The sequence below is a fragment of the Spea bombifrons genome, chromosome 9, assembly GCF_027358695.1.
Source record: "Spea bombifrons isolate aSpeBom1 chromosome 9, aSpeBom1.2.pri, whole genome shotgun sequence".
Taxonomy (NCBI): Eukaryota; Metazoa; Chordata; class Amphibia; order Anura; family Pelobatidae; genus Spea; species Spea bombifrons.
The window spans coordinates 17,586,573-17,612,843 of record NC_071095.1 but is presented as its reverse complement, the minus strand read 5'-3'; the positions used below and the strand labels follow the sequence as shown (position 1 = coordinate 17,612,843).

Below are 26,271 nucleotides of genomic sequence, written 5' to 3'. Positions count from 1 at the left end.
CGGTAACATTGTGCTTTGAATCATGATTTATTCAACAGAGCTCCCAAAGAAAAAATAATTTACTACTAATAAAAGGACAAAGCCATGGGAGAATCCCAAATGATAACTGTGAGATTATTGTTAGAAGAGGTGGCATTAATATATAATCTTAAAGACTCCTGATCTTGAAGCTGTCAGAGCGTTAAACCGCTGAGACAGACAGTTTGATGAAACACGTTGGGATCCCGCTGATAGGGTTACTTCGTTTCTGGCCTTAACAATAAAGCACAAGATATCCTGAAATCTGTATATTGCCTCCCAGCACAGCTAAAAGATGGATTTCTTATCCACATTCTAGAGAATGAAGGGTGGATGTCCCTGGCACCACTTGAGAGGACAGAATGGCTCACGTGGACAATGGAACTTACCGTTGTGGGTTATCATTCGAGATTTGGGTGTCACATCCTGATCACACAAGTCACCGATACCGGCGGTTCAGTCATCTCCTCGAAAGGAGATTTTTTTCTGTATGTGGCATGTTTGTAATGTCAGTAGGGGACCTAGCAATGTGCGCTAAGTAAGCAGAAGAGCAGGAAAATGTACGCGTTCCTTCATTTCAGTGGGATTTGCCGGCATTGAATCCGGTGTTTGCTTCAGGTGAACGTTGCCTTTCCTAGCCAGGCTTCTGACACTAATAGACAGTCCTGACCTGAGCTGCGATCGGATGCCCCGTCCGTGAACCAAGGGTATTGTCGCAGGGTATTTTCCTATTGCTGCAGTAATGCGTGCCGTGCTTAAGGAATTAATGTTAATGCAATGCAACACAAAATAAATGATTGCGACAGATATAACATACACATTCCTTACAACAGAGATGACTGTAAACCAAAAAGGTCAAAGATTTCTGCTGTTTCTCGCAGTGCGTCGGGATAAAACCTACAAAGACCAGATTTAACAGAAATACTTCATCTAAAAGCTAAGTAAGGTTTAACAAACTTTACGAATGGGCAACTTGGACTGCGCGGATACTGTTTTTAATAATTTGCCAGATCAAACAAACTTAACAGGGTAGTGTTGCTGGTTTTCCAAAACAAAAACAAAACAACAAAAATCCACAATTCACACCGAAAAAAGAAATATCTTACAAACATAACTTTAGAAGAGTGGAGAGCACGGAAACGGAGGGGAGGAGGGAGGAGAGATATACATGGCGTTTCGTGAAAAAACAGGCAGTTCATACATATCAAATGCCCATTCTGTCCTTTTTATAAATAGTCTATAATTGAACGGCCCGGCGAGGGATTAAGTGTCCACAGCTGATTCAGTGCTTCGCGTTGGAAATTTCAGTGCTTGCCAACCTTTGGCATGAAGTAGCCAATACACAAGTGTCGTCCACCATCAACCACTTATTTTCTCTTTCTTTACCTTCTTTTATTTATTTTGAACACACGACACATTCTTGTTCCATTCATTGAATTCCTTGTTGTAGAACGTCTTAGAATATGCAGTAAACACCAGGAGGCATTCGACGTTCCTCCCGAGGAACACTTGCTGGTGTTGGTAGGAAACCGTACATTCATTTATTTATTTTTACAGTGGAAAACTCAAGTCTGAATTGCACAGTCGCATAAATAAACAGGTGTCCCCCACCCGCAAAACCATCGCTCTCCGTTCTTCGTAAAGAGGCGATATTTGCTGGGTTGTTTTTTTTTTCATTTCTGTTATCATGGGGGATCCTACAAATGTCCAGTCACTGCGCCCTAGAACTTTGAAACCCAATATGAAAAGAAAATGTTGTAAGAAAGATGAAATCCTTCCTGGATCATCAATTCTGGGTGCCCTGTTGCTCGTGAGGATGCTCTACTTGCAAGAGCTGGGTTCCAGGCCGATTAAAACACTTATTATGTCTTTTGCTGGCCCTGCTCGATATATGAAAGGGTTTTTTTTCTGGTTTCTACTCCAGAAAGTTTTCAAACGTCAGTTTCAAGACCGACCGGTTACTGCATAGGCATGTACGGCCAGTTAAAGCTGGACCCAGACAGGAGCATGTCTCGGATTAAAGTCTCGATAGGCGTCTTGCCGACAAGGCGGACAAAGAAGAGCTGCTCTATAACGGGTGCTGAGACAATGCGCAAGGAAGGAAGGCGGAGCAGGAGTCTCCCAAACCGGGTCGGCTGGTTAGGGTACTGGTTCCGAACATATTCTTCCAGCGCGCACTGGGATTTCTCCTGAATGCTTTCCACATGGCCGATGTCTGACAATCCCACAGCATCTGGAAAAGCAAAAGATCATGAGTGAGTTATCTGCTGAATCTACTCCACGTCGACAAAACGCGGTCAAGCTAGATAAAAACGCAGCCTTTAATGTACCTCACGTGCCTTTCCTAGGAACACAAATAAAATGAAAAGATGAAGTATATCCTATGAATACAAGTACATTCCTCGTCACTGTGGTGAAGTGTGTAGCGGGTACAAGTCCTCTATATAAAGAATGAGAAGACACTTGAACAGGTTTGCACCTTACAGACATCCTCAACGTTTGTGGAGACAATTCTTTTTTTGTTTCTCACAATATGGTTTCATATTTTTCCGTTTCTCCGAGTGTTGGGAAATAGGACGATCTTTATCGCAGGTATACGGGGCTGTGGTTTACCGTCCGGTTATCGGTGTGCCTATATCAGCATCAAGTATTCAAACTCTCATTGAGAACAGTCCAGGGCCTGATAAACAGCTTTATTCCAATTAATGCAACAACTTCAAAGGGGTGAAAAAGTATTCTTATACGGCTCTGTGACCTTCTCGTATGTTTTTAAGTAGGACATCTAGAAGAACAATATATTTCATGTAATGCTTAAACAAATTCCCTGCTGTTTCTATATGCATTATTGGGGCTTTTAGGGCTGTAGAACCCTGCGATACCCTCATACCCAGCAAACATTCTGAGCTCTTATACAAGAGGGGCATCAGGGGAGGAAAGGGGGCTGGGAGCTTTATGGCAAAAGAGGGACTACCCAAACTAAACACGGACACATGGGAAGTATAAGCTTACAAAATGCTTAGCATACATGAACACTTAGGTCGCTCACCTCCCTGCGTCCTTGATACAAAGATTACTGTGGCTGTAGGTCTGTCGGAAGGAATGTGTAAAGCATGCATTGTATCAAACAGTCCACACTATGCCCGACACCATATTTATATAATTACTAAGCCGAGCAGGCGGATCGCTGTCGTCACTGCTTGCCTGACAGTTGTTCCCGGTAACCTTACCCTACCGCCGTACACTGGGGAGGGAAAATTCCTAGCGTGTGGTTTGCAGCAGCGTACACTGCTCAACCTCAAGGGGATCGCTGGCTAAGTGGCGTGAGCTCAAAGAAGGAATGTATTGATTGATCTAACACTGTAACAATAAGTCTAATTACAGCAGCCCATTCAGTGCCATTCAGTGGCTGGGGGAGAATTAACCCTTGAAGGTGTGAGAACTCTCTTCCCTGATGTTTCCTAAAGTCTTTTCTCTAACTGGAGTGAATTCTCATTATATATATATATATATATATATATATATAGGCAGGATTTGTTTTTGTTTTTTGCAGTTAATCAAAGCGTTACAAAAAAGACGAGCTGGTTTCCAAGGTTACGCTTATGTTTGAGAATGTATATTATGTAACAATTTCTTTATTTTAGAGAATAACATTTGTTATAAAGGGGGACTGTTTCTTTTTAAGCGAGAGGTGCTCCGCTGTGAAGGAGGGCGATGGGAGTCCCGGTACTGGATGAGACTGGATTAAGAGGGACACCCAGTCACACAGGCACTGAAGGTCAACTAGACAAGAGGGCTTTGTGACTGCCTGACATTATATATCTGACCTGGGAGGCTCCTCTTTTGGGGATGTTGTCTCTTGTGAACAATAAATCATTCCCAATCATTGTTGCTGCTGAGGTTCAACATCAACTTCCCAATGCCTTAACCCCTGGAGTGCCCAAGTGAGACGCTTCAGCTAAATCTGCTACTGGCGACTTAGTAAAACCTAAAGCCGCTGAAAACAATACAAACTTTATATAAATAGCCTAGAACTGGATATTTGTGTTCTATCCTCCGAGGGCCAAACATAATAAGTTACTGTTGTAAAGGTAATAACCAATGTACTAGACCTATTGGCAACAGAAATGTAATGTTCCTATTAAATTCGGTTAGAGAGATTCTCCATGTTAAATGTTTAGAATACCATTAACATAAGTAATAATAATTATTATAATAATTATTATTATTATTATTATTATTATTATTATCTGTGTACTAGGATTTACAAACAACCTATATCTTTTGTAGTCTTATTTTTGCTCTCCCATATAATGGACCGATTTATCTTTCACATGCTCGTGTGAACAAATAAAGGTACACTGCCTTGACAAATTAGACAATCTGACATTGCTAACAATTAAGCGATCAGAAAGTAATTGACATCCACTAAAAGGAGGGGGAATGGTGGATTTTGTTAAAAGATGTAGGAACGAAATATTAAAAGATACAGATTTAATCAGCTCATTTCCCTTACAACTTAGTAAATCAAACCCTCTACTAGTTTTAACTCATGTTTTAGCAGTTTGTGTACTGATAGTTACTGTGTATTACACATTTTTTATGGCAGTAAAACTGTAGCAACCAAAAATATGAAAATACTTGAAAAATGGCCACACAGAGTGACATAAATTATGAAGTAGTTGCAGATATTAGGAAATTTTACTATAATAAGTGACTTTCACTGACTCCCTGCGAACTACTGAGTTACAAAGAAGCAACATGAGCAGCCAATCAGAAAGAGGAGACCAGGTGCGTGCTGGGATGTAACTTGTTCTAAACAGCCTATCGATATCTTCTGCTGCTTAATGTACAGCACTATGGGATATGATGGCAATATATAAATCAATATTAAATGAAGCGTGTACTTTGGAATACATTTCTCCATTGTCTGCCGTATCTCGTACGCTTTTGATGTATGAGTTGAACCGAGACCACTGCTTTTGTCATGTGAAGTCTCTTTCCTTCCGGTTTGCTGCTTCATTAAATCTATTTTCAAACCGTTTCGGTGTTTGTCCTGCTAAGGGGTAGGCTAGAGGGAGCTCCATTCTGTGTCTTTTTTTGTGTGTCATTAAATGATTTACCAGTTTTATTGGGGCGAGGAATGCCATTAACCAAAACCTGTCTTTTTTATATGGAAATATACATTATTATCTTTTAATAATATACACGCTTTCCCCTGACAATTCTTTATGGATATTTAAGTGCCAATTTTTAATATCATTTAGAAATAATAAGATCACTAGGACAAGGTGCCTTGTCAATAATATCTATAAGCATTGAAGCACAATATTAAACATTGATTGATGGAAAATGATTTATTCTGGGAAATTTTTAGGGATTACATTTAATTACGTGTTCAATGGTCGACAAAGAAAAGGGTAGTAATTAACTTTGAATGCAGTCAATTCCTGCCAGCCGGGTTAAAGATTACTATGACCCTTTAACACTAAGATGTACAATGCAGCCATTGATTTAACGGAATGGATACAATAAAAATGTAGGATAGTCCCTACTTTTTTTTTACCGCCTTGCAGTTACAATTACTTCTACCTTCTTGTCTTTTTTTTTTGGAAATTTTGGAAAGCATCTCCACTTTCACATTCTAATCTCTTGATTGTAAAGTTGCCAGAAGAACTTTCTAAATTGTTTGCTACCCTAGAACTACTAAAACTATTTCCCCTTACAATATAGTCATGTAACATAACTAGGGAATACACTGGATGTTCAAAAAGACATCTCATTATTTCCCTTGGTTATTGGGCACATGGCTAATATTTTGGAAGATTATTGGACACTGGAATAGCATCAGATGATTATTAACTTCCATCCAACAGTTTCTTGTTACACAGAAAACAGTCATTTCATCATTGAATACCATTATTATTAACAGTGACTGCGGTGACTGTGATACCTTTGACTGTTGGGTACCCTGAGGCATTTACCTTAATCTGCTTAATGGGAACCCAAAACTGAGGATGTGACTTTGCTACAACTTCAAGGAGCTCACATTTAATCTGGATGAAAATCACTTGATGTGGAGAAGCAAATTAAAAGTAGAGTCCACTGGAGCATTAGGTAACCTTAAGGCCATTATTTCCAAGAACCAATCTCGAAGCCCCCATTGAACAGATCAAACCTAGACATTATCTGTCACTTACAGGCTAATGTAAGACGCTAATTAAGGCAATGAATACTGCCAGTGATCATGAGAGCGTTTCTATTCATAAAACCAACACTGCTTTGGGACTTGGCTAGAAGTTACTAGATGTGCAAAAAGGTTCTGCTGTCAAATTCCATGTGTCTATGCTAAGCAGGAGTCTAAGGGTTGGCATAATGTCACACTGTTATATCATAACTATAGCAAATAACGTTACTCACCAGGTGTAAACAATGCAACGGCTTTCAAACAGGAATACTCGGCAGAGTCGACATGAAGTGCCTTCAGCTTTTCCACCTGCTCCTGAAAGACCCTTATATGGTCCATGAAGGCCACCACACGGTCAGCAGACATGGGCGAGGCATGAAGACCAGCAGCTGCCAGAAGAGGAGCCACATGAAGGGGCATGGAACATTGGGCTGCGTTCAGAACGAAAAGCTCGCTCCATGTCATGCGGAGCAGGGATACTTGGTCCGAGAGCTGGAAATCAGGGAAGAAGGGGATGTTCTTGGCCCACTCGATGGCACTGAACAGCAAACGGGCAGCCAACTCACATATGTTCTCAATGCCCATGATGTTGTTTGGCTGTAGGCACTGTGCTCCATAGCGGGAGGTTGGGTATGGCTCCGCTCGAAGAAGCAAGGAGATGAATCCTGTTAGATAGGAGTGGCCATTGTAGGGGTCGACGTTATTGATGGCATACTGGCCGGGACTGGTCTGTGGGTGCGACATTCGTCCTCTTTGAACTGCTGTTGGGGAAAGACAAGAGCGCTGATCACTATTTGGTTCTGAATTAAATAATAGCTCAAGGAATAGGTAGATTCAATAAAATAGAGTATGACAAACAGAAGTCCAGTTGCCCAATAAATGGCAGCTAGGTCTCCTTACCTCCAAAAAATGGGATAGCGAAGCCAAAGCTTTTATTATTAAAAGTGATGTTCCACAATTAAATGCACGATCCAGTATGTGAAGTAAACAAACCTAAGCAGGCTTACCATTTTATTCTTTCCAGAATGTGTAATTATATGAAAACAAGATGATAACTGCAACCTATGAGTACCTGCGTTTCTGTCACATGACGATTAGTTACAGAAGTCAAATGAACCATAGTAAATGAGCAGCCTCTTTAATATACATTTGACGTAACTATTCAGATTAGCACAGATTACATCCTGCCGGACTTTAAGAACGTAGTGATTTTCCATCCGGACCCTAAACCCTTGTGTGTGTATTTGGTTCAGAATTCACTTTTCCTTAGTAAGTAACATTTGTAGAAATATTCACACGACCTGTCAAAACCCTTATATCCTGTACAGAGAAACCATGCCGATGATTTTCCCATAAGAAACAACAAGAGGAAAAAGTAGTCAAACATGTATATAACAGTTCCATGTCCTACAGGACCAGACAAAGCTACATAGGAGTTAGAGAGGTTTGGATATTTTAGCGCAGGAGGCCTTGATTTACGGGATCATCGCCATATAAAAGTGGAATTGCTTCATTAACTATAAAGAATAGTTTATTTATTTGCGATTTTATGCTCCTGAAATTAATCTTTTAATAACTACTCCAAGATGAGATTATACATTTTTACCCAACATTACAGTAACACAGGCAGTGTTTGTAAAAGTCCACATGATGTAAAGTAGCTGTGTTTATATGAGTGAAAGTACAGCGTCGTCCCTGCGCAGTAGACCTCTCATGGTCAGTGACTGTACGCTGTGGTACGGGGCAGTTCAGCCATACTAAAGGCCCATCGATGTGGATCAAGTTAGTTTATGGTGTAATGTGGTGTGCGGGTAGATTATGCCCCATGATGATTTTCTCTTGCTTCTTGGGGCGACTACAATGACAGATATCCATACTTCAGAAACAAAGAAGACAATGATGGAAGGCATTAAACCAACACATGATATCAGTTTATACGGCTGATGTTACCGACAGAAAGGATGATCTCTAATTGGGTCGAGGGCACAGAGATAACGTTACGGAGGATTTAGTATTACCTCCGAAACATGTAAATACCTGGGTGATGTACAAATACTGATATTATATATCAGATTGTGAAATAGCTTGTTATTACAGAAGAAATGTAAATAATCACTGAATGAAAGAGGTGTGCTCCACAGTTCAGAGCCAAGATGGCTGCCTGCTTTTCTTTTTACTTTATCTGCAAACATAAAATATTTCTACAAATAACTTACAAGTTAAGGTGAAGGGGCATTTTAAGAACGTACAAGCAATGTTCCATCTAATTTTTCTTAGTTGGCGTGCGCAGAAAATTTCTCTTGTGCAAAAAGTTTCACAGAGCAAAAATTTTGTGCGCACAATATCCGCGCCGCATAAAGTTTCAAAAGAATTATAATTTTTTTCCTTTTTTTGGGAAAAACTGTTGTGCGCACAATTTTTGGACGTGTGCGCTCTCTAAAAAAGCTATGTGCGCGCGCACAAGCGCAGAGCTTACAGGGAACACTGCGTACAAGAAATAATCTTTTAAATGTTCCCCGTTTTCTTTAGAAATAATTGCATGAAAAAAATGTAAAGAATGAATACAAAATAAAATTATATTGGGAATCGATTCTCTTTGTATGAAAATGAAATGTAAATTTTGCAGTAATGGGCGGCCTCACTAGAGGAGCGGGGATCATTAGAATAATGGAGAGTTGGAGTTAACGTGCTGGCCATACATCTCTTCAACCCTCTAATTACAGGGGCGAAGTCATGATTTTCTGACGCGTCATTACAAGACTGGGAACCGTCCATCAAGCGCCTGTTTCCAGCTTTAACTTAACTCAGTCCTTTCGTCCTCTTGGTCCATTTTGGGGTTATCGTGGCCGCCATATACTTCAGAACATAATAAACAGAAGAAAGCGGTGTCTTGATTTTATTTTGGATCTCATGTCCCAGGCTACTATAAAATAAAACCAGTGCTATAATGAAGCTTTGCTACACGGTTAAGAGCATTATTTAAAATATTAGCCAGCAGCCTCTGTGGAAGGGATGGCTGCTTTTCAATTACGCAAAATTACTGCCCCAACCCATTTGGAATTTTTCCTTGGGGCAAAAAAAAAAAAAGAATCCACAGAAGGCTATGCTAAATGATATTCTCTTCACTACAGCCCCCTCCCCAGAAATCTGACCCTCCAAAGAACAATGCGGAAAGAAACACTTTATATACATCTGTCAGTGAAAGCGTTAATGGCGTTAGCTCTGTCGCATACTGCAGCGGGACCGCGGAACTAGTCCTTTCCCCAATAAAGAAACAAAACGTCCAACGGAGGTCAAGTGGGTAGAAAATATTTGACAGCCTCTGAGTTGGTGAGATAATTGGCAAGGTGGTTAACTTTTAACTGCCATGCGCAACATCGAATCCCACTGCAAAAAAAAACACAATGCAGAGGGTGCCTTTCTTTAAAGAAGATTTATAAAGAATGTGCTGAAAAATGCCAAATTCCTTCAGTAATGAACATAATAAACCCAAAATTCATAGGAGGGTCTGGGAATCGGATCGGCAGCGATCAGTCATATAGTTCTCCCGGAGAACTACTCCCTAACTTCTACATGAAACTTACGCCATACAACCATTTTGGACCAGCAACAGCCAAGGGAAAACACCCCCCTTTTTGGAAACGTTTTTGGAAACAATTTTGTTGCAACCTCAAATATCAAATATTTCAATTTTTCTGAGGAGTGATGTATACATAGAAAGATACATACAGACACCCAACAGATATTAGAATTATATTGATCTTTTCCATCAATGTGTTTGTGTGTTACACAATGTGTTTTTCTTTTGCTTCTGGGCGCACTTTATCAGCTAAAACACTACAAAAGAAAGAAAATTCCAAATATTATTAGCCCTGCCAAGGAACGTACTGTCCCCTCACCAGCCCGTATGGGAGTCCTGCACGGTTCTGCCTCTGATTCTGGTGCGTGTCCCAAAACACCTCCCTGCAGATGTTACACATTTGTGCAAAGAACTAAAAAAAGTCAAATTGTCAGGGGCCCACAACGCGAGGGGTCCACGTAGAGTTTCTTCATTTACCCCCTAGCTGTTAAGGGTATGGCCGACGTGGTCAAGAAGCACCCACAATTAGAAACACTGATGGATAGAACACTAGAAAGGAAAAAGAAGGCAAGGGGGAGAGAAAGGTCAGAGAAAGAAAAATGAAAGGAAAAAAGGACATTTACGTGTATAAACATTCAGCACCGTATTTTGGCCTCGGAGATCCTTAAAATGCAACAATTCATTTTGTTCTAGGGTTTTGTTTTGACCTATGAAAACTGAATGATAGGTTGTTGCCATAGAAACTAAAAAAAAATCATAAAGGTTCCGGATTTTTTATATGATTAAACTTTCAGAAGAAATAGTAAATTGACAGATCTGCTAAGCGCTATGTGCTTAACATATAGAGAGAGCAATTATTGTTTTGTGTGAGCGGAACACTGCGTACAAGCGATAATTACTCCCTCAAGTTTGTTTAAAACAAGCAATATAAGGTTAGATATAAAAAACATAAATATATATATATTACAGGTATTAGAAAAATACATGGTTTTATGTAACTGGAATTTCTCAGTCTATGCCATAGATTTAAGGGATTATTTTATCATTTTTATATGTATAGAAATTAAATCATGGGAGTTCCAAATCACAAAAAGCCCCAACTCCCGTGTTTTTACAAACGGTCATTGAAGCACAGGGCTCAGTTTCTCTTGTCTTAGCCAAACTTTCTACTGTCGTTTGGTTTATTCAAACTTTTTAATGCTCTCACGTTTCCCTTTTTATATAGATCCTGTCACTGCCTCTTTCTGTAAATTAGCTATTGACTTTAAAATGAAGAATGTCCGTTAGTAGAGTTTTTCTGTCTAATGATGGTTTTTCAAATACGAGAAATATTCACCTGGGGCTAAAAGCAGAGAAAAAAAAAACCTTCGCTGAAATACTCAGAAATAATATCTATGAAAATTGTTTCAGCCAATAAAAGAACGAGGAAGGGAGCACAAAATTGTCCCTGTTGAACGCCAAGTTTTTCATGGAGTGCATTAACCTCAAATTGATTAATCCACTCTTTAAACTGGACGTTGGTGGTTATCTAGCGATCGCCAAATTATTTTACTCTCTTCATTTTAATGTTTGGTTTTGTATTCCTGTGATCAATAATAGGCTAATAGGATTGAATATTTTTCCACACTTGGTAGTAAAAATAAGTTGTTACCTGGCCAATTCTTCAAAAATAGTTATCCCCTCTAATTTTGGAATTATAGAATGGGACGGAATCCAAACAGATCGGAAACCGGAAGAATGCAAGGTTGTGACGCGCTTTGACGTAGGTTGGTGACATGAATCCCATTCGCGCAGAAAGCCTTTTGTATGCTTAAAGAGTTGACGAACCCCAAAGAATTTCCCAACATAATTCATTCACCAGAGCGATTTGTGCGCGTGATCACCCAAAATACACAATATTTTTGGTACATATTTCTGCAGATCTTGAGATATACTCTTGGCCTTTTGGCTGCCTAGTAGCCATGGGAATATTTCTAGGAGGCCAAAATTCTCAGGGTACCAGTGTGGGGTGGAAAGGAAAAAAATAGAATAATGAACGTGGCCCTAAAACAAAGGCGATCCTTATGGGAAGATTTAGGAAGTTATGGAAAGCAAGAGTTTTTACTCTACTGTTGAACAATGAAGTCATCACACCATAGTAACTGCTTACTGTCCCCTAATGATTATGGAAGCGTGAAGTACTTTTCTGTTTGAACCAACATCCTGATTGGAAAATCTTTTAACGTTAAGGTTTCCCTGAAGATGACTCTGAAAGCAGAGGCGCGCTTCAATCTGTTTAAACCAGCTGCGCTCTAATACATCACCCAAGACACACCCTACTCAGTACTTGTAAAACAGGAAGTGATGTCATAACATAATGGCAGCACTTGCAGTTTCTTGTTCAAGCACCAAATGTTCAACATACAGAATTATGAACTTGTATGTAACAGATCCACAGATCCATACCCGTTGGTTTAAACGGATTGGAGGAATTATGAACCATCAACAAAGCACCACGTGTTTCATTTTTAATCAATCATTCTGAACTCATCCCTCAGAATAACGTGATCATAAAAGAAACGACTATAGATTTATTAGAAGTGGGAACCATCACTCTCACATTCTCATTCTCATACACATCCGATTATGTCAACTCATAGCCGTTTTATTACAATACGGGCATATTCTAGAAATCCTTCTATGCCACAACAAGCCACGTGTCTAGGCATTTTGTAATGTCCTAATGTAAGATGTTCAGAACATCCATGTGAAATATATTTAAATAGATTTAGAATAAAATTCCTTTTGCTTCTATATATAAGGCAGACTTTTGGGACGACGACACATTTCATTTATAAAATGTATCTGATTTTTTTTTTTTGATGTTGGAACATATTCCTGGAGATATTCATATGGTGAATGTGTGAATGAACTATGACCCAGGATTTAGTTCACCTGTTGGTTAAACATTTAACCTGTTGGTTAAACATTGGAAATGCCCCTACCCACAAAGAAAATTATATATATATCTATATATAGATATATATCTATATATATACATATATAGATAAAAGGTGATCATTGTTGACCTTGTTTGCATGCGCCTACCCAGAATCCCTTGTGGTTGTGGCAGCACCATGATATATAATGTCATGTATGTAGAGTGTTCTAAGGGCATGAACAGATCACTTGTTACACACACACATATATATTGTAAGCTTGCGAGCAGGGCGCTCTCCACCGAATGTATCGGTTTGTCTTAGTCTGTCAATTCTTGTCTTGTCATATCCCTTGCATTTATGTATTGTATTAAGCGCTGCGTAAACTGTTGGCGCTATATATAGAAATAAAAATAAAATATAAATAAAAGAATAATAATATATATATATATATATATATACTTCTGAAATGATTTACCCCCTCAAACAGGAAAGCTTGCATTAAAAGTTCATAAATAACTAAAACAAATATAAAACTATTGTTATATCACTGGTGCAGCTCAGAAAAGTGTCTTCAAGTGTTCATGAAATGTGGATATATTGGTGAATATCATAGAAATATCACGAATCCAGTGTTTGCCTGCCCCCCCCACACAATAAACTTGTTTGAACAGTTGTGTGTAAGAATGTATAGATATACACGTTTTGACAATGTATACAAAAGAAAAGGGGCAAGATTTATGGATAGAAACAAAGCGTGGGATTAAAACAAGAAATTGAACCAAGGAAAAAATGGTTAAAAAGAACTAGGCGGACAATAAATGCAAAAACCCCCATAAAGTTTAATGTGTGAAGGTGCTTTGTGTATTTGGCGCATGTAAGCTAGATGTGGGCTGCACAGATCAACCAGCTATGAAATCTATCATGGGAAAATGAATTGGAAATGTATGAATCTGCGGAACGCAAGCATACAATAGAATATTTTTATAGAATATTAATTAGTAATGATAATATTTAAAATTCCACATTGCAAGCGGAGGCTAAAAGGCCAAGTGTGCCAAATGAAGGGAGACGGTATATTAGCAGAACAGGTAATATTTCCCAAGGGGGTGATACAGATCTTAAATGATACATCACATGCAAACCACTAGCAGATCTCATCAGTCTGAATTTATAACATTATGGTAATAACTCCAAAGCTTGGGTGTGTGTCTTTGTGCAGCATGCGGAATGCATAAAAAATGCTTAAATTGCTATAGAAATCTCTGCATTGTTAGACGTTAATCACGCAAATTATATATTTATATTAAAATATATTTCTAGTATATGTGTTCCAATATCTCTTTCCTATAGCTTTGTATTCTTCTTTATAATTATAGAACTCTCTCTTTCTCTATATATATATATATATATAAATGTAGTGTCTTTCTTTGATAACCATACATATATTTTTTTGAAACACACTAGTACGCACTTACACATATACACAAACTGACACACACACTTATCTGTGCTGATAAGGTTACAGGAATGTTGTTAAACTGGATTCTTGTTCTGAGTGTGAATTTTCTATAAGAAATGTTTAAGCCACCCTACTGTGTAACTGCTTTTTCTACAAAGGGTTAAAGATGACTCTGGAGCAGTCCTTGGAGACCATATTCTTGTGATAGGGGTTGGTATTTGTACTGTGTATAGCACTTCTGGCCAATTGAAGCCATGATACACCACCTAGAGCTCTCTGGTGGTTAAGGGGTTAACAGTGGCTTAAAGTGCATATGGAGGATCAGTGAACACCCAAAAATACCTGCAGAGCAAACATACATCATTCACATAGGAGGCCAACATTATGTTTGATGGTTAACTCACTGTTAACCCATTGTGTCTGGGAAGGTGACAGTGACAATGCCTGGCGGTGAAAAGGTTAAAAGCCAGCAACCCCTCAGCTTTTCCGGCTTACATGCACACATGGAACACATTTAACTGCAAACAAATGTTGCATGGGCACACACATATATATTAACATGCACACACACACACACATATATATTTACATGCACACACACATATATATTAACATGCACACACACATATATATTTACATGCACACACACATATATATTTACATGCACACACACACCATTATTGTTTTATTTTTACCAGGCTTACTTTGCCTCAATTTATTTTATAACAACATATAGTAATGTGTTTCTAGATAAAGATCTCACTTCTATTAATTACTATTATTACTATATTATAGCAATTACTATTATTACTGTTATTAAAACACATTTGCCATATTTAAATAAATATTACAAACAAGTATTAAAAAAATGAGTATTGTGAATAAAAGAACAGCACAACACACTTGATGTGTGTATATATATATATATATATATATATATATATACACATAGATTGTATAATCCACATATATGTTCACAATGAAATAATTACTACTATTACTTTTAAAGTCTGATTTTAGAATTGTTTGCCATGGTTTTCAGACTATAATTATTATCATTAAGTTGTATTAATGTATAGGCTGAGATCCCCATATGGCAATGAGCAAATGTTTTTATTTAAAAGTAAAGCTAAATTATTATGACTTGTACATTAAAACGCTATTATATTCTAGGAACATTTGGCAAGCTCTCAATGAAAGACAATATTTTTTGTATCCTCTAATAATCAGGATTGAGTTAAAAACGCTGTGTAAACCTGGCAGATTATCGCTGTTACTATCCAGCTACTGGTTTCTCTACTGGATTCGTAATTTGTGTTAAATAAATAAATATAATAAATCCCGTCCCTTAAAAGCGGGTTTTCTTACCGTAAAACTCCATAAAACACACACACATACACTTCAACCCCTGTTATATTTTGGTGCATTGTATCCAAAATGTTTTACCACTCACATAACGAATTCTAAATCCAGAATAACATCGTGGAAGAAGCCGTGGGCTATTAAGTCTATAAACAGGGGGTGCAAGACAGCGTTTCGAGAAGTTCTACTGAGGAATGCAAGCAAGGGAGGTCTAAACGTTAACTCCTCAGTGCTCTGCCCTGCATCTCAGGACAGAAACCCCCCCCCCCCAGGTTGTCAAAACTCACCTTCCCTTCTCATCCCAACTTTGAGGCACTTTTTAAGTCGGCAGTACTGGCACTGGTTCCTGTGGTGCTGATCTATGGGGCAGTCTCTGTTGCCCCTACAGGTGTAAGTCAGGTTTCTTCTCACCGATCTCTTAAAGAAGCTCTTGCATCCTTCACAGGTGAACTGTCCATAGTGCTTCCCACTTGACTTGTCCCCACACACCATACAGTCCACATTGGGCATGCCTTTGTCCCCTGAATGAACTGGGTCTTGGCCCGGGGCAGTTCCTTTGGGGGTGCTTGGTGTCTGTGGGGGTCCTCCTGGATCCTGGCTACAGATTCCTGGTGGGTTGCTCACCTGGGATCCTGGAACTCCAGGGATATCTTCCTGCCAGGGGTTGACTACCATTGCCATAATCTTATACTATGCTCAGAGATCCACAGCTCCAGGAAGACGCGATCGCAGCGTCTTTAAGAAGAAGGCTGGGAATTGATACAATGTTGCGAAACTTGCAGAGTCTACCCAGAGCAATAAATGAAGAGCTGTTGTTTGTTTTTGGGGCTATGCCTTGTTGGTTTTAGGAGTATATCCTCTCTAATCCAAGACCTGGCTTCTCCAAAACGTGTCCAGAGTCCAGAAAGCCTTCAAGAAAACAGGAAGACGTAAGTGTGCCTTCAGAGACTCCTTCCAGCAGCAGAGGGAGGCGAACTCCTGCATTCAACGTCCATGTGTGCCTTTACTCCCTACGGAAGGTGTCAGCTCCTCCACATACATATATATATATATATAAATATATAAATGTATATATATGTGTATAACCAGAGACCACGAGGAATCAATACTCTACACCTAAAAAAATAACAAATTGACATTTTTACAGATTAACAGTCAATTCGTGTTTCTTTCTTTTTTTATATATATATACATAACTGGAAAACTTAAATTCAGAATCTAAAATACTTTAAATAATAAAAATAATAAAATGTTTACAATAATATTTACAAAACTTCAATCATATGAAACATAAGTCAATTTTATAAATGTAAATAAAAAGAAAAAACAACATTGTTGCATTTTACAATCCATTCGCATTATTTATTTATTTGTTTAAATGATTTCATAACCCTTTTAAAATTATTGAATATATTCTAATTTTTAATCACAAAGTGAGAGTGAATACGTGTCAGTACAAACGGTTACTGACTTTATATTTAACATTAAAATACAATACATCGCATCAAATGAATTTAAATTTATTATATAAGATACATAATATATAGTACATTAAACACAGAAAAATGAAAACGATCCTGTCTGCTTTCTACAACCTTATTAAAAAATAAATGAAATGAGTGTTATTCTCCATAGTAATATCTGATCAGTACTTGCTCAGTTACTAAAGAAACCCTAATTTTTAGAAATATTGAATACAACTTTAACTTACTGAAAGAATTAACCCTACTGTTAGCCTCCTGAGGAATTCGGGCTTTTGCAAAATGAACCATAGTATCGGGTTTGGCAGCTAATGCATGCACTCATCCATTGTCAAGCAGGACCTCAAATAAAGCTAATCGTTAAGAAATAAAATAAATTAGTAAAATCCAGAAAATGTGTCTACAGTACCTGTTGGAGATCTGTAATTTCTAAATCGTGAGTAAATCGTGGCTTTGGGTTCCTCCTGGAGTAGACACTTATGGAAGTCTGCAGCTCTCACACATGAAAAGGACAGAAACTTCTGAACGTGACACAGATTTTGCCTCCTTTAAAACCCCAGCCCCCTTTTCTGTTGTTCACAGCTTCCAGGGAAAGGAGAGATAGTGCTTTAGCTGAAGGCAGTAGGCTCTTGAAAGTGACTCATGTTCTGTGTCCATGGAGACTCTGCTAATTAGGACAAGCATGCCATATAAGGACTTCAAGATGACTTCACATTTGTGGTTGGGTTGTTCATAGCCCGGGCATTCTGATTGGCTACAGAGGCTGGAGGGGATGGAGGTTTGGCTGGTCAAAGAGGCTGGATTGTAGAGAGGGGGGGGGTCAGGGTGCCATCATTCAGACTTGCTTACACAGAGGACACATTTTCTTCTGAATACATACATTTCTCGATTAATAATAATTATTATTATTTAAAAATATATATTTTAACTCAGAAATTAATAGATGATGATAAATAATAATAAAGAAAAGGCTGCAAGGAAAATATATAACTTATTAACTAGGAACTACACTTGGCTAATCCTTCTGATATTATGGCTGCAGGGTGAACTGTATCTTTGGCAAATATATTTTATGTGGTTTTTATATTACATATAGTTTCAGCAATGTCACCAAAGACAGATCATTTTTAAATAAAGCATGAGATGTATTCCTGTCTGGAAAAGCTTACAATCTTATCAGCCTATAGCGGTTGTAATAGAACCAAAGTGATTTTGTTAATTAGGGACAGATTAGATAAGATAAAACGGCTTGGAGGAAAATTCATATTTAATATTTAAAATTTTGATTTTGGTTGATATTCAAATTAATATAAATTAAGTGAATCTACATAAATATATACTGATGGATATGTAATATATATATATATATATATATATATATATATATACTATAAAATAATGATATACTATAATATATTGTAATATATATTATCCTACAAAATATATGTAAAGTGTTAATTTCCATACAAATAAGAATCATATTTCTCAGGTTTCAGTGTTTTATATATTACTAAAATTGCTGTGGGGAACCCTTTTATTAAGAAAGAATAATGTTGTTAGGACCCTTAACATAATATTTTTTTGTAAATAAAAACAATTTTTAGTAATCTCTAAACACATTGTAACTTTCTAGTCCAATGAACCAATTTTTGTTTCTCTTTACTATATGTATATAAGATTTTCATAAGCAAAGATATTGATATGTTGGGTCTATTATAATTTGTTAAATTGTTTTGTCTCTGTTGCAGAGGTGGCAGGTGGAGAATGTACCTCGTGGGGTAAGTAAGTTCTTGTTCTGTGGGTTAAATAAGTTTGGATAATTGTGGGCAGTGTGGATTTCTTGGAAAAGAGAGGAGTTTAGAAAAACACATATTGGTTGGTAATTAGGCTTTTCCCTGTTATTTTAACACGTTTAATGATTGGTACATTTATCGATGCCTTAACAGCTGGATAAATAAAGGCTTCATTTAGCAGAAGGTTGGAAATTTGTGCTACTCAGGGCAATTTTCTGTAGAATTAAAGTCATAAGAATGCACTGCGTGTATCAAACTGTATTCACTAAGGGGTCATTTTTACGACTTTCCACAGCCACATATTATTGACACAATTCTGTTATCTCAATTAAAATTTAACCAATGAAATTTAGGTTGATGTTACAGGAAAATGTAATATTACCTTATTTTGAGGACATATCTTTTTTGTACTTAGTTTGTACATTGTTTATTTTCTTATGCAAAAAATGGTATTGTTTTACCCTTCTCTATTATTTCAAGTAATGCCCTTGTGTGCCCTTGGAATATTATTGTGCATATACAGAAAATTGTTCGGTTGGGTTCGGTATATAAATATAAACATTTACATTGCTAATAATTATATTTTGGGAGGGAAAAATCTTATTAAATATTTAAAAATACATTAAATTATTATATTTAAATATATATATATATATATACAATGCTAATATATTTTAGTTATAATACATAAAAATAATAAAATGCATTAAACACAATCCAGCTTGTGGAGACTAAAATATATATTGATATTGATGGCAATGTATTTTTTTTTTGGCAAAGCTAAGATGACACATACAGGAAGGGTCTGGGGTACAGAAGCTCAGAGCCTGGCTGCCTTTCCTAGGCACACTTATCTTATGGACCCTTTTAAGCTTTGTGGTTGGTCAAAGGGTGCTGTAAATAAGCTGTTTCCTATAATTGCTCATAAAATCTTTCACTTGAAATTCCATTATTCATTGCAAGCAGAGCCAAGGGGCCCACCAGACACATAAATTTGTTTTGGATCCCTTTTAGGCAAAATTCATTACCTTTATCTGGAGTGAAATCCTGCTTTTGGGGTCAGAGATTCCTTTTCCCTATGATTTATCACCCAAGTAGAGAAGCCATACCTTAATTATTCACCCTGCGATATGGGTGACTCGGCTGTGTACCCCTCATCAATTGGGCTGACCTCCGTGCTAAAGAGGGTGTCTAACCCCATGAGCTAGCAATTAAATTGTTAAAGGAAAAGCCTTGAGAGCTCATTTAAAAAAATATTTTAGCAAATAATCATAATATATTTTAGTTATAAAGCATAAAAATAATAAAAAAAATATTTGTGTTTTATTCTTATAACATGATGATTCAGTATGGATGTTTTTAGGGAAAAAGCTGTTTAAAAATATAACCCCACTTTCAAAATTGGTATACAATCTTAACAGTGTGCAACCCAAAAATGGAGAAAATCGGCTATAAATGCTAAAGACAGATTCATACATCGATTAAGACGGCACATAGGGTCTCTTGATCTGTCCCCACTACCCATTCTGCTTTTTCACCAAAAACGTCATATTTCTTGGCTTTTCATGATAGCCTAAGGCACACTCTAAGCACTTCTGAATGCCTCACCCACTCAACTGGAAAATATCAGTATTTGGAAGACTCTGGACAATGCTGTCATAATCTGAATGCTTTAATGCATGCAGGTGACGAGTATCACTTCCACTGAATAGAGTCCATTAGGTCTGACCATCTTCAGACTTCCAAATTGACTTTACTGGGTGGCCATTCGCAGTAGGTGCCCTTTGTTCTTGCAAATAAAATACTTTGCACATTAGCCTCCAAGCTTACAGCTACCAAGGTCTGAGGAAGGTCCAAGGAGACCAAACCGTAGCCTTTCCGGATAGAGTGGAATAGAGGACACGTGTCCTCTCTGGGGTGAACCCAATTCATCAGAGATTCAGTGCAGCTGGTAAACTGCTATGGCAGACTTGACAGTGCATAGCGATATCAGATAAGCAGGATTAGTCAGGTGTCATAAACCATAGAATTTTCCAGCTTCTATCATTTTTTCTGCTATCTTCTTTAAGAAAAGGCCATGAAGATAACGCACCTTTTTTCCATCGTTTTCATCAGTCCCTCTAAGTAATCGCATCTCTTACCTTGGAATCATCCTCAAAAGCCAGGCACCGGGTAATGATACTGCTTATCATATTTCCACCTAGCATGTGATCTTTCCCAGGTATTATGGGTAACGACATGCCTTAAAACAAACCATCGACCTGGTGTTGATTTCCAGTTTTATCGGGACTCTTAATGATGCCCAACATAAAATAACTGTCTGAGAAAACAAGTTGTGGGGCGATGCTTCCAAGTACTCTCGAGATTATCAGACAGAGAGCTCCAAAAAGTGATTGGTCAAAGAAATCTTATTGATTGTTTTTACATGATTTTTTTTTTAATTCTGAGGGAGTTTCTTTAAAAAAAAGAAATAAAAACTAACTACGGTATATTGCATGTGGGAATCAACCAACAAACTTTGGCTAAACTTCCAAAGAAGCAACATCCTTACAAATGTTACATTTAAAAAAAAAGGCGTAAAATTGATGTCAGAGTTTCCAACAGTCTGTAATTTGCTGGGACGCCACCGGCAAGCAGATTGTAGTCCCATCTTTCAGCCGTTCTAGCGGGGTCCCAAATATCTAATCGGCACTGTGCTTGCGAATCTGTCGGCAAAGGGCAACAACCTAGTATAAAGCCATTGATGTATGGTGGAGCGCAGCGTATTCCTGCATGCATTCAGGTGTTCTGTGAAGGTAGCAACCAAATGTTGGCACGTATTTTATATTACCAAAGGAGGTATTCTGTGAATGGAATAGTGTTTAGATTTGACGTCCAGCCAAGGATTTATGAAATTATTTGGGGTACAGATACAATCCTGTTCTGGAGTGTTATAGGTAAGAAATTATATAGAATGTACCTCTTTTTGCGTGTGTTTAGGATGAGATTTAAATTCTAGGAAGTTTAAAAAATAAAAGGTTATTTACTAAGGATCTTTGCTTTAGTAGTGCCCCCCACACACCAATAAATGGGCAAAAAAAAGGTGTTTCATCAAACTAGTATTGAAACATTCAGCTGACATGGCAAAGCTTCCCTGACCCTCTGACACTGGCCAGGTTATGCCATGTCTCCTACAATCTTCTGCCGGTTTGGTGGATCGGCACAGCTGCGTTTTGAAGCTGCAGTAAAGCCGTGGCCTCTGTCTGCAGCTGCACTGCTCCCCGTAGCTGCATTTTCTAATCCCTCCAGACGGACGGCCAGGAAAACACAGCTGCAGCTGGACGCTTGGCTGGCGAATCTATCTTAACACCATTTAGCCCAGAGCCTAGCTTTCTTATGCCGACGTGGTATCCAGGTGTAGTACCTTAAAGGATACCGCGACCACTCAGAAATAATCGTAATTAGAATAATAATTAGAATAATAACAATAAAAACAAAAAAAACTGTGGTCATTAAATATTTGTAAACCTCTCTTATAATTCACCGCTCAGCCTTCTGGGACAAAAAGACTTAAAAGCCCTGTTCCTGGGATCAAATGTTTACATAATTTTTGTTCCGTTCCTGTCAGATGTGGTCAGTGTTCTCTGTAATATATACAAAATAACCTCTCTTTTTAATGTACCTGCTTTGCTCTGTTGACAGCTGGGGAGAATATGAAAGGAATTCAAACGAGTTTCTTTCCCATGGGCATATTGGCAACCAGCTTTTGTTTATTGAAATACAAGTTCAACCTGGGTAGAAACAGTTAAGTAATCACAGAGATCCTTTATTTTCACAAGGAGATAAAGCAACCTTGACAGGTAAGGTCTTATTGGTTTTGAGGCCTTGAACGCATTCTAGGTATCCCAGGTCTGGTAGAGGTGTCTCTATCCCAAAGTTTATCATCTGCCGGTACTCGTGAGGCCATGTCCAATGAGATGAAGGGTATCTTAATGCAAAGTTTGTTTAAAATGTCAAAGTCATATGGTAGGAGACTGATGACATCACAGGTACTTGTTAAAAAACATGGTTAGTAGACTCAATGGCCATTAGTATGGTGCTCAGTGACATAAATTGCTATCAATAGGTCACAAAGTCACATGAAAAGTCATGGTAGCCACATCTCTAACCACAAAGCCTAAAATACAAGCAACCTTCTTTGGCTATTTGAAATGAGGTATGTAAGGGTAAAACGAGGGAATCACAAGTTCGTGAAAGGGGAAACACTAACAGAGAGGGAAATAACACATAAGAATCAATAAAAAAAACAGCAGTTTTGCCAAGAGAATGCATACATTAGATCCAATACAGGATCATGTTGGCTTTACATTAGTGTGGACCCTGCTCCCCTTTGCCACGTACACCAATTTAAGCAATAAAATCAGGGGGTAAATATACTAGGAAAATATGTTGGAAATTGCGGGGAGAAGAATGAAAAAGCAGAAGAAAACAAAGAATGTTGACCAAGCATTTCCAGCATTCCGGTCGTCTGGTGGAAGTTTTGCTCTTTCAGTTGCTTATTGAAAGGTGAAACATTCTCAGCTAGATTTTTTTTATTATTATTATTTATTTTTCTTTAAAAAAAAAAAGTCCCTTAATGCCACTAAAGCAAATGTATTACATGCAGCATCTAATGAATTTTCAGAAACATAAGGATTACCTTGTGACAGCATTGACCTTGGCCCAACCCGGTTTTGGGACATTACATCTAAACAAGAATTAAAATTTATTGTTGAAAATAATAGCTTTGTAAATGTTACCGGACATTCTCCTGATTGCTCCGCTCATGCCCCTGTGAAAAAAAACAAAAAGGCATTTTGTTTAGAAAACAAAACCAAATGGCCCAGCGTGCCAAAATGTCTCCCAAAGTTAAGAGCCAGTAAATATTTTGTGCAGGTTAAACCATTTGCTGTTGTGTCTCCTCTTGGAAAACAGATTCCATTAAACATATGCATTAAACTGGAGCTCTTGCCGGAAATCTTTACATTAGTTGATATTATGGAAAAAGAACGTTTTGTGTCCTGCACCAGTTGTGAAACCACTTAGAATGTTTTGAAAATACGCACACTGAGCAGCCAATGAGAATAAAGAGCACGGGTGCATGAAAGGATATTGTTCTAATCACACGAGTCATGTAAACGGAACGTGACTGTCCAAAAAATCTTTAAAAATTCTGAATTTTTATTAAAAACACAATCTGTGCCTTTTTTTTTTTTTTAGTTTTGATAGATGAAGATTTTTTTTTTAAAGTTCCGCTTTAAATAACACAAAGCAATGGCTGTGTGAAAGTCAATCTTCATGATGTAGGAGGATGGTTCAAGGAGGTCTTACATTATAAAAATGAATGATGTTCCTCTCCATTTCCTGTAGTCTGTGAAAAAGGAGGGCATCTCATACAGTTTAACAGCTGATAAGAAACACATGTCCCACCCAGAAGTTCCTTAGACCCTTCAGACCCCCTTTGAACTCTAACCTCCTTTTATGTTTGCAATATTCTTACGTCTGCTTAAAGCATGATTTAATTATTTCGCTGGATAAGGCTCTGTTATTTCTGTCTGGCGTAATGTCCTCTGTATCTACTACTCTTTCTGTAAAACCGTTATTCATCTATATCATTTATATTATTTCTATATTGTCTTTAATCCACCTACATCCTAGATGTGTTTGGGATTTACATGTCAAGAGCTCCAAGGCTCAAAAAGTTACAGAATAATAAACTAAAATTAAAACAAGTATATTAAAAGCATTATGCAACAGATGGGTTCTGGGCTGAGTGAACCAGAAATGGGGTGTGGCTAAAGGATAACCACACCCACATGTTTAACGCTAGGCCCAATAGAATTGGAGCGGTAGACATTTAAATAGTGTGTCTAGGATGAAATATTATGTAGAGACTCACAATTGTGTTTATGAAAATATAAGTGGTTACATCTCATGAGTTCGTAGAGTAGAGGTTGTAGCCGTATGAGTTAGGTATTTATGGGTGGACTAGGCGGGCTGGTGGGTTTTGATCCACGGTCAAATTACCGCACATGTCTGTTACTGATAATGGCGGGTGCGAACTGCATGATCATATATATTATTAATATAAGTATTTTACTAAAATAAAAAACATTATTTAAAAATTAAACACTTCATTTGTTTACCATTCTTTACCTTAATGAACAGGGGGTAAAGAAAATACGTTTTTCATTTGACAGGGGGGAAAAAACACGGTGAATCGAGTTTTTTATAGCAGAGTATGAAGAAATTTGTGCATCAAAATAGTTTGCGTTGTTAGGAGTTACTGGTTGTGGGATGGACTACCCTTTTAGTGAACTGCCTTAAAAAACAAAGATAAAATCCTGTTCTCGCCCCAGCTGTCAGGTTCAGAGACTGAGGCGATGATGAATTCCTCATGGCTCGCCATATTTTAAAGAAGCGGAAGAACGCAGGCCTCACTTTGAGCCTGCATACTCCCAGCTCGTGTGGCTAGACACAAAACAAAGGCACAACACAAATGGAAATATATATATATATATATTGAGCTCTATATTTGGGACTATATTTGTGACAGGAGCAACTGGTTTCGTTCTTAGGGACTGGAGACCTTTAGTGTCAAGGCTGGGTCAGGCTTGGGAAGAATGGAGATCTCTTTCATTTATGACCTCTGGTGACAACTACTCCAGCAAATTGGCAGTCATCCCACAGGGGAACATTAATGCAGATATTAGGGCTCAAAGTGTTACAAAGGGCTTGTTTTAAGGTGTTTATCCTAATTTTCTTGGAAAATCCCAAAAATATAATATATGTCAAAATGAATTCAATCAAGTGTGTCTTACTTTAGAGACAGATACACAGATTATCAGGGGTTCAGCGGACAAGTCAGTTACTGCATGAATAGTTCACATGATGGTGAGTTCAAAACTAGTATTTTAGTAGCATAGAAATCATTATGGTCAACTCAATACCACGAGGCCTGGAAGAATATACAGTATTATAGTTTTCCAAGAATTAAAACGAGCCTATGTCCACTCTCAAACAAAACCAACGTTTTCAGAAGTCTTCTGCGAGCTCCTGAACGTCCTTATGCTCGGAACAATCGTTGTATCAACATCAGAATAGGTAACGGGAAGGCTTCCATAGTCATTACTTTATCCCATGTAGCTCACGCCTTGGGTCTCAATAATTGGCTTAATGTTGGTTGTTTGGGGAAAGTCAAATTATGAACCCAACCATGGCAGACCATAAAATGTCGTGATGATTTATAGGGATGTATATGATTTACAAGGATGCTAGACGGTGATCGCTCTAAAATGAGCAACAGCCTGTGGACTCTTTCTCTCAACTCCATATCCCTCAGCAGGCTGTGACATGCGTATCTCCTGAAGCACATACATGTGCAGAGTGCATACCTGCACAGATACATAATCCTGAGGGTTGAATTCATGCAATTATGTGTTTGGGAAAAGGTGA

At 37.9% G+C, this 26,271-nt stretch overlaps 1 protein-coding gene across 2 annotated transcripts; it reads right to left on the bottom strand.

The window, feature by feature from the left end:
• Positions 1–991: 991 nt before the first annotated feature.
• On the bottom strand, positions 992–16,579 carry LOC128504918 (nuclear receptor subfamily 2 group F member 5-like). Of its 2 annotated transcripts, none has more exons than XM_053475184.1 (3): positions 15,812–16,579; positions 6,436–6,963; positions 992–2,251 (listed from the first exon to the last, which is right to left on the bottom strand). In XM_053475184.1, the coding sequence occupies exons 1-3, from the start codon at positions 16,203–16,205 to the stop codon at positions 1,977–1,979; spliced, it is 1,197 nt and encodes a 398-aa protein (XP_053331159.1). In that variant the 5' UTR covers positions 16,206–16,579; the 3' UTR covers positions 992–1,976. The 2 variants fall into 2 exon arrangements, with proteins under 2 accessions (XP_053331159.1, XP_053331160.1); XM_053475185.1 differs by having other exon boundaries at positions 6,436–6,960.
• Between the last annotated feature and the right edge of the window lie 9,692 nt (positions 16,580–26,271).